Source organism: Platichthys flesus, chromosome 18 (assembly GCF_949316205.1).
Source record: "Platichthys flesus chromosome 18, fPlaFle2.1, whole genome shotgun sequence".
NCBI lineage: Eukaryota > Metazoa > Chordata > Actinopteri > Pleuronectiformes > Pleuronectidae > Platichthys > Platichthys flesus.
Window position 1 is genome coordinate 10,277,542 of NC_084962.1, and position 9,772 is coordinate 10,287,313.

The window sequence follows — 9,772 nt, forward strand, 5'->3', positions numbered from 1 at the left end:
TTAAACATGTCAGCCCATTACTGTGACCTCTCATCTATCATCAGTGTGTTTACTCAGAAGCCATTCGTGCTGCCTTTCCAGCGTTTCAGAGAGCTGCCACAGTGTTTAAATCTAAAATGGAAATGAGCTCTCGAGAGTTCATAGAGTGTTTTATTAATTTTTCTCTTTAGCTCCTGCGAAGCACATTAAGTTAGATGGTGTTACATGAACCTGCATAAAAAAAATGAACTCTCAGTTACCAAACCTGCAATCCAATCTTTTTAACTGGTATAAAATATACCATTTATACCAATATACACGAAAGGAAACAGCCCAGCGAATGTCCCTTGTAAATCCACATTGGTTTCAGACATCCTACAACATAACAAAGACTCAAAGTAGTGGAATGAATACATGACTCTGCCACAACTTCAACAACAAAGACTAAAAATGCAGTTATTTCAATTTATTTCCATAAAATTAAGATTGCTGCCCATTTGCCAAACTGCTTAAGTAAAACTCATTATCCTGTGTGCAGACAGCTCCCCCTAGTGGCTCGATATTGTTTGTGTGTGTGTGTGTGTGCGCTAACCAAGTTGTAGTGATGTCTCGGTGTGGTAATATCCGTCTTGCTGCTTCTTTTGCAACATGGAGCAAAGGTCCACCCGTTCCACCGTCTGATCTCCGAAAAACCTGAGTGTGGCATTGACACGGACAAAGTAAGTGAGGATGAGAAAAGTATAAGACAAAAAACAGATGGTTGATGAGAGGAATTAGAGGATTAATATGGATTTAATTATAAATCTATAAGTTCATGTTCAATTTCAAAACACAGGTGAAGCAAAATTTTAGAAAGAATTTGATTTGTAGTATTGTAATTTTATTATGCATACATTATATTGGTTAAAGTCTTGTGCTTACATCTTTATGAAGCCTGAGGTGTGGATACACATTACAGCCTGTGTCACTGCGCTTATTGTAAAGTACTGACACTGAAACATTTGTCACTGTCAGTCAGTTGCTAAAATACTTTATGAAAACCAAGCACCTACTTGTTATTGTAGTTGGAGTAAAGGGTGGGGTCCACACGCTTGATACCCTAAGAGACACAGGAAAGATGCTGTTTATGTCACATACACACACACACACACACACACACAGACACACACACACTCACAGACTGGGGGACAAGAATGCCGCCCAGCAGGCACCAGGCAGGATCCTGTCAGGTGTTGAAAAAAATAAAGACAGATGCTCTCCTTCCTCTGACTATCCCCTCCTGACGTCTACTCTTCTCTCCTTATCTCCTCTCCACCCTTCACCCCCACTTCCCTCTTATTCATATATTCTATACTATTACTTATACAGGCGCTGGGGACAGAGGAGCAACACTGCAGCTCTCTGGGATTTTTCTCAAGTCATTTTGCAATGAGAAAACAAACTAAAGTTAAACTGTGTATGAGAACAAAAATATACACAATATATATACTTCAGCAAAGAATAAAATTGTGATATTTGAGAAAATGAAACTTCTGAAACTTTGTTTGTTAAAAGCAAAATGGATATTAACTACTTAAGATAGTCACAAATAGTGAAAATTATGTCAGTGTGAGACATTTCTTCATACTTGTGTCTGTACAATGCAGAGGCCTGATGTCAGTGTATATTCCTGACATTAGTTTGGAGTCACATACTGTTTTTTTCTTTACACAGGAAATCTGGAGCTCTGAAGAACGTTAGCACTCAGCAGTCTTAGTACAAATGACAGTAATGCATGGGTTAAGATATTTTATAAAACTATATTTTGGGCGCTGATGCAGAATGATACTATATCTTTGCCCATATATACATAAGAAAATTAGACTTCTAGACTAGGATGTCATTATCACACCCTTATGACAAAGAGATGCAATTGGGGATCGATGTTAAACAGTTTAAGCATAAACTTTATGATAAATAGCTATAAATACAAATATATGTAACTTGAATTAAGAAAATTAATATCTGTGAAAGGCTCGTATTGGCTGATATTATGGGCCAACTGATAAATACTACCATTCTCTATAAACCTTTTCACAACATAGCTGTACGGATAATGTGTTAAAACCTGAGCTCGTAGTTTTGATGCTCTGGACAGCTTCATAATGGTGAGGTGAGGTTCAAACCCACGACTGTCTCCTTGCAGCAGTCCCTGCTCTTCGAAACGTCTGCGCAGCAACCCTGCAACAAACATACACAATGATAAGCACTAATGGAAAAAGCCAAAGAGGAAGGCTGTAAGTTGACATAATGTAAAGTGCTATCATACATAGGAAGTGGCTGCATTAGATTGATTCAAACCCACAACAGCATGAGTATCCTGTAAATCCAGCCCTACTTCCTCCCAATCAACCATCTCAATCTGCTTGATGCACTTTTTCTTAAAAGCCGTAATGGACGACACAGACAGTTTGACGCAGATGGACGAGAATCTGCGTCAGAGAAACGGAAAAAGGCCTTTTGCTGGTGTATCATTTGACCCTGCAGACAGAGACTGACACACAAAAACGAATACACAGCCGAGCTCCAGGGACAGACACGCATGGACGGAGACGCACACATCCAGCGATGAGGTTCAGTGGGAAACAATAGAGGTATTTTTAGAAGAGGAGCTGAACAGGGAGGGAAAGGTTAGAAGATAATCAATAACAGTGACAGAGAGCCCAGACGAGAGGACCCGAGAGTAGGACTCCAGGCCTCTTGTTATTTCACTCTTACAACAACAACAACAAGTGGATTTCCTTGCGATCTTCAGATTTTGATTGTAAATGGAAAATTGATGAATCATCAGTGATGAAGGATTAACTGTCTCGACAATAGCAGTTGATTATGATACTAATATTGGAAATGTTAAGACTTCATATGATCTTCTTGAAAGCCACAATTGTCATTTATTTTATATAACTAAATTAGGAGTATGTAATCCTCTAAAGTGTTTAAGATAAATACATTTAACAAGAATGGATCTCAGTAGAGAGCATACTTCTGCCAAGACACAACATTCCCTTTTTGAAGCAACATTCCAATTTAATTTTAATTTGTACCTCATTTCACACACTCACATTACTTTTTATATTAGATCAAATTAAGGAATTTTTATCTAACAAATTAAAAGGAAAATGTCGACAAAAGCCCTATCTGTTCATAACATTTGGATCTGCTCCCTGATCCAGATCAAATTATATTGGAGTCCTCCCAGATCAATACCAGACACTTCCACCAAGTTTTGTGGAAATCCGTTCAGCTGTTTATGTGTTATCTTGAAAACAAACAAACATATAAATGAATGGACAGGGTTGAAAATATAATATTAAAAATAAGGTCATAAATTGAAGTAGTAGTCCTCAAATCTGTTTAAGTGCCATATTAAAAAGGTGAAAACTAAACATCACAGTTAGGAATATGTGTTTGATTAAATATTGTATTATGTAAGAGCAGGTAAATACATTTTATACTGAAGTACACAGACATGATATGTCATGGGACGTATTTTGTAGTTTGAAGTAGTAGTTTGGATAAGTGAGCTTCATTTTTTTTTTCAAACACCCATATTGCCAGTTCCCTGTTGCATGTGTTCAGCTGTTCAGAGAGGTGTTCAGACCAAACAGATTTGCCATTTTTTAAATGAGCACCTGAGCAAACAGTATAACAGTTTCTATTAATACTCTCCGCACACACTTAATCACTCCAGGGGGAAGCTTTGTTATGTCTGACTGCGCTAATTATGGAGGGTCTGCCTCTTATGCCTGCTGAGGGGCATGGGAAGTTCGATGTTGGAATTGAAATCTAATCAGATGCTGCAAAAAATCCTTGTCTTTAAGTGGGAGTACCTACCCACCTCTACTTCAGCCCTCTCTGGCAATTTGAAATGAAAAGTTAATAACAGTCATGATAGCAGACGGAACATTTCCATGCCGCTGATGACTTTAAGATATTTCCAAGAGAAAGACCGGATGGGATTAAAAACAAAACCGTCCAACTCCGATTACAGACATCTTTGTGTAGAACCTCAGGGCTTACATCTCAATTTCTCTGAAAGATTAATTCATTGCATGTTGCGTCAAACAGAAATGAAATGTGTTTTGGGATTTGTCTCAGCTTGTCGGTTACTAATATGCCAAATGTAGAATTTGCTTGGATCTGAACGGTTAATACAGTGGATGAGCAGCTAGGATATCTGCACTAAACCAAGCCTGCTGCTCCAAATTCTGAGAATTGAATTAATATTTATGAACAACCTTCCAACACCTTGCGGATCAGAAGCATATTAATGAAGCCCCTTAAATCCTGATGTGGTTGTCTGCACGGGTGCATATTTTCGGATTTAGGAACATTTTCATCTGCAGATGGACACTATTGAAGGTTCACTGTGTAGATTGTAGAAATTAGTGGTGAATTTGCATGTTGCACCTGAACACCCCTCACCTCACCCTCCCCTTCCAGACATAAAAGAGGGTTAGGGTTAGGGTTAGGTTTAATGACAACCTTCAGTTGTCATAAAGACTCAGAGGTGTTTAGTTTGTCCAGTCTGGGCTACTGTAAAGGAAAAAACATGGTGGTTTAATTACTGCCAATAGATAATTTTCACCTAAATCTTACACACTGGACCTTTAAGCAAATGCAAGCTCATTTTCTGTCAATGTGTGTGTGCTTGTTTGTGCGTGTGTGTTGGTGTCACAAGAGCAACGAGGGCGAGAATCCTCTTTGAAATGTTGGCTTAATGTTGTTGCCTGAGGGGACAACACCAGAACATACACGCAAACGCGTGTATGTGATGTAAAGAGACAAAGTACACAAATCTCTCTTGCATGCACGCACAGACAGACAGACAGACAGACAGACACACACACAAACACACCTAGATACACACACATACGTGAAGTGAAAATAAATTGAATGCAGTGACAGAGAGAGAGACTGCATATACCACATTATTTCAGCAAATCCACTTTACCTGGTTTAAAAAAGATAGTGTACTTGCACAGAATAACAAATTAGTGCATGTTGTTGACTTACTTACATAAATGTGTTTTTAAATAAACTCTTCAACTAGTTGCTTGTTTCAAGACTTCTACTGTTAAACCTGATCTACAGGCCACTCCAGGACAAGAGTCAGACTTAGGTCACCTATTGACCATGAATGGGAAAGCGTCTGGAAGTTCACCTCACAGTTTAAAGGTTTCTAATCTTTGACCACCCGTAGCAAAGCCCCCCCCCCCTCCCACACACACACACACACAAACAGTAAGCATCCACCCAGTTCAAGTGTCCTAAAGAAAGATACTACACACTCCTACCAGCTGTGGGTCTCCTGAGCTTCAACTCAAACTTCCCTCAAACAGACAAATACGGCACATTAATAAATGTCCATAACATTATTTATCTTAAAACCAAAACATAGCACGATAACAACCAATTAATTAATTTAACGGACTTACAGATGCAGTTGAGTTCAAAACATTTGTCACTGACCTGCCAGGCTATCCAGTGTGTGTCTGTGTTGTCCCGGGGCCAGCCCAACAAACACCACCTCCTTCCTGAAGTGACCGATGCCTGAGAAGGGCAGCACCAGATCCCGCCCATCCAGCAGCTCAGCCAATGACGGCTTGACCCGGGCCAGCACGGTTGTGGCTCTGAAAGGAAATATACACAACACACATCCACAGGCACACACACACACACACACACACACACACACACACACACACACACACACACACACACACACACACACACACACACACACACACACACACACACACACACACACACACACACACACACACACACACACACACACACACACACACACACACACACACACACACACACACACACACACCAAGTCACAATTTAATCCTCTTCCTCCCTCCCACTCATATTACATAACGAGAGAATCAAGTGATTACTAATGACACAATCTTTTACTTCATGTAGATTAAGCATCTATCATCAAATGAATAACACACAATAATGTCTGCGTCATTTTCAGCACTCCATTAGGAAAAGTAATAACTGCACTCACTGAGATGTGAGTTTTACTGCAGCATGTATTAGCACTCAGTGTAGATACTGTTTATTTCAGTTGCCTTAAACCACAGATATTAGAGGGATTTTCCCACTTAGCTGGCACCAGTTTCGTTAGAGATGTGTGGGGAAATTAGAGAAATTACAACAACACTCTGATTAATTCAAATGGAACAAGTGTAAATAATCCAGATCATGAATTTAGATGAAAAAACGTTTTTTGAGTCAAATGTGAACAGAAATGTGCATCTCTTCTACATTGTTTATCATAGAAAATAAAAGTTTTTCATAATTGTGCATATTGACAAACATAAACACGCCAACGATTTAATGCGTCAGCTATAGTGTGCATCACTTATCATCTGCATCCTATTGGATAATAGTTAGTATCAGGTTGTGGTTAATGGCTCACATGACTTCACAATATAGGAAAGAAGCAATCATTGGTGTCACACGTGTGCTTTTCACTCATTTATTGTTTTGTGGCTTGTAACGCTTGAACTTTCTCCACTTTGCTTCACAAATGTTGAGACTACATCACTATCTGCAGTCATTGTCCTGTTCTGCATTTATACAGTAGCACAGTCAACATGGGACTGACCTGTGTATATAACACACTATATGTCTGCTGGGTTAGTTTGTATGTTTGTGTTTATGCTTGCATGTGCATCCACTCACAGGTCTATTTGCTCCTGATTGGCGAGATGCATGACCAACAGCGTGATGTGCAGAGTTGGGACAGGGATCATGGCTTTGGCTAATAGGGGCTCCTGCTGAAGCACTGCCTCTTGGACCTCTGCCACAGCTGAGCTTATCTGTCATTGGACACGTTTACTTTCAATCGTCAGCAGTTACAAAGAGGTAGATATTGTCATATATGATAATAACTCATTCCCACTATATTCCTCTCTGATACAGCTTGTTTAGCTTCTCTAATACTGCTAACCAAAGAGGAGAGTCCGCTTCTCAAGGATAAGGACAGAAATTGGTTTCATTAGCTTAAAAAAAACATCATCTCTCACTCATATTATTTCTGGAAAAATGCAGGAACTAGATGACGATTTATACAAGTTAAAAAAAATGTAGTCTTGATCAGTTTTTAATATACCTCGTGTACACTCCAACATGATCTTCAAACACTTAAGTATGTAAACAATACAGTAAATCCTTACCTGTGTGTTAGTAATGGGGATGGAGACAAAGTAGTTGGGTCGTTGATTCTCCTTCTTCTTTTTCTTCTTGTCTCCATCCTCCTCACTGTCCACTCGCCCTCCAATGCCTCCTCCTCTCTTCCTCTTATTCTTGGTTGACTCTGGGTTGGGGACTACAGACGATGTGCATGAATTGAAACTGAGCAAAGTCAGGGAGTCAATAATACAAGCAGCACAACTTTTGTTGGTCAGTAAGTCAGACTTACTAGCCTATATCCTTGTATTGGTTAAAAAAAAAAAAAAAAACGTAGCTTTTTAATCAAAGATAAATAAATAAATAATATTCATGATGTACATACATGCTAGCTCTTTCCACGTGGTGGGACTGGACAAAGCAAATGGGAGCTCCGACATTGGATTGTCCACAGTATGGGCGGGCTTGAGTTTTTTCTTCATGAACTTCTTCTTCTCCCTCTTTATCTTCCCCTTTGTATTCTTCTCATTTGATTTAGTAGCAGCTGCCAAGAAAATATTCAATAACAATATGACAAACACAACTACTGTATATGTATAAACATGAATATAAAAAGACTAGTCTAACCGGTGCTGTCTGACAACCATGATGGGATTTTTTTATTTAAATATGATTTTTTTTTTTTCCTATGGCAGTGGGGCTCACAAACAAGCCCCCTGCATCACACTCTGCTGACCCCCCCCCCCCGCACATCATTTATAACTATATATCATTGACACTATCACCAATCTCTGCACCTTAGAACCGCACGTGCCCATAACTCTCTTACTGTATATATTGTTGTTCTATATTGTTGTTGTCATATTGTTGTTTTATGTACAGTGAACCAACCACACCAAGGCAATCTCCTGTATGTGCAAATATACATGGCAATAAAAAGAATTCTGATTCTGATTCCGATTATTACAGATTCTTATATTATATAAATATTTTAGTTGTTTGCTCACATTAGTTTTATTTCTTTTAAACATTTATAATTTGTTGTTGAGCCTTGCTAAAAGCCTTATAAATACATCAATAATAATTGTTGTCGTTGTTATATTATCTCAGACAGTCACGTCTACTCACCAGACACAGTGGAGGCTCCAGTGTAAGGCGTCCCTACTTTCTCCTGGACTCCTGCGGTCATCAATACTTTGATCGATCCCTCATCTCCTCTCCCACTCTGCTGTCCCACCACCCCTTCATCGCCTCCCTCATCATCATCACCACCATTTGAGCCAATCGCAGGGGCCTCTTTGCCACAGGAGACACCGACTACCGGCTGCATGTCGCACACTGTGAGCGGACACAGGCAGGTGTGTGGCAGCGGGGTCTTGACCAGAGATGGGAAAGACGTCCCGTTATATGTCCTGGGCACTCAGGTGAGAACCGATGTCACTTATCTCATGACCTTACCTCAGCGCTTCCCAGCCGCGGGGCAGAGGATCGAAACCCGCCGACGCGTTGACAGTGAGCGGAGGAGACGCGATGCAACTCCTCATTGACGAAACTCCTCAGCAAATCGACACTTAGTGAACACGTCCACCTGAGGCTCAGCGGGACGCGGCCGAGGAGCATGACACGCGTCACAAACTTTGGCTAACGAGCAAAACTGACGTTAACAGACATGACGAGCTAACACAGGCCCACACACATTAGCTAGTATCATTGACTCTCTCCGGGACAGTTGCCGATGGAGACACTTTCTCTGCCCGTGGCTGACACCTGTTGAGATGAGTCAAACTGTCATGCTGCATGAACTGCGCTGTTGGGCTAGCTAACTATAAGCTAACGGAGTTCTGCTGCCAATTAGCTAGACTTACCGAAACATAATCAAATAACTAAGCCTAATGTTGCTGATGTACCAAGCTCGCTAGTGGACATATTTATCAGAAAGAAAAGTCCAAACAAGCGACTACATTACACATTTAGGAGTTCAGCGCTAATTTGGAATCCCAACCGGAAGCAGCATGTTAGTAAACAATGTCAACTTCCGGTATGGTTTTTCAGGGTAAAAAAAAAGTATTCTCTTTTCGCAATAAAAGCACATGGCGCTGGAGTTATTGATTTAGTGTAAATGAATTGTTTTGTATCATCATTATTATAATTATAATGCTGTATTGTTGCATTGTACTCTGCTGATGTATTCTGACTCATTTGTAAAGCGTCTGCTTTTGCAACTTTGCAGTAAATGTGCCAGATAAATATAGTCTGGTTTGATTGGCTGAAATGAACGATAGATTTATATATTATTTAAATTGAGTGAATTAGAAATTCAACATGATACACTTCACAAAAGCTATCCTGATGTACTGATTGGCTTCATTTAAGGGCACTGCTGTAAATTTCTGTGTCACTGTTTTTTGTGTCTAATTGCTCCCATATAGTTCTATTTTATTATTATTATTACCTCTATTTATTTTGTACTTGTGCTGCCAAATAACTGATAATTTTATATTTTTCTTGCACTGTTTTCATTTTTTTTTTAACTACACTTCCATCTGCTGTACCATAATTTGACAGGCTGTTAGTCTAAAGCACAACTTTGTATAGCTTTAGT

General features: G+C 39.6%; 1 protein-coding gene across 3 annotated transcripts in view; it reads right to left on the reverse strand.

Annotated features, from left to right (window-relative positions):
• Positions 1–9,178, reverse strand: part of LOC133973757 (A-kinase anchor protein 7-like) — a 37,860-nt gene extending 28,682 nt beyond the window's left edge. For 2 of the 3 annotated variants that reach the window (XM_062411793.1, XM_062411792.1), the window contains exons 1-9: positions 8,629–9,178; positions 8,299–8,545; positions 7,556–7,714; positions 7,218–7,369; positions 6,724–6,860; positions 5,491–5,651; positions 2,087–2,199; positions 1,032–1,078; positions 572–672 (exon numbers count right to left, since the gene is read on the reverse strand). In XM_062411793.1, coding sequence (XP_062267777.1) covers positions 572–672; positions 1,032–1,078; positions 2,087–2,199; positions 5,491–5,651; positions 6,724–6,860; positions 7,218–7,369; positions 7,556–7,714; positions 8,299–8,545; positions 8,629–8,790 — 1,279 coding nt within the window. In that variant the 5' untranslated portion in view covers positions 8,791–9,178. The remainder of the gene's footprint in view (positions 1–571; positions 673–1,031; positions 1,079–2,086; positions 2,200–5,490; positions 5,652–6,723; positions 6,861–7,217; positions 7,370–7,555; positions 7,715–8,298; positions 8,546–8,628) is intronic. The other variant, XM_062411795.1, reaches the window with a different exon arrangement.
• Between the last annotated feature and the right edge of the window lie 594 nt (positions 9,179–9,772).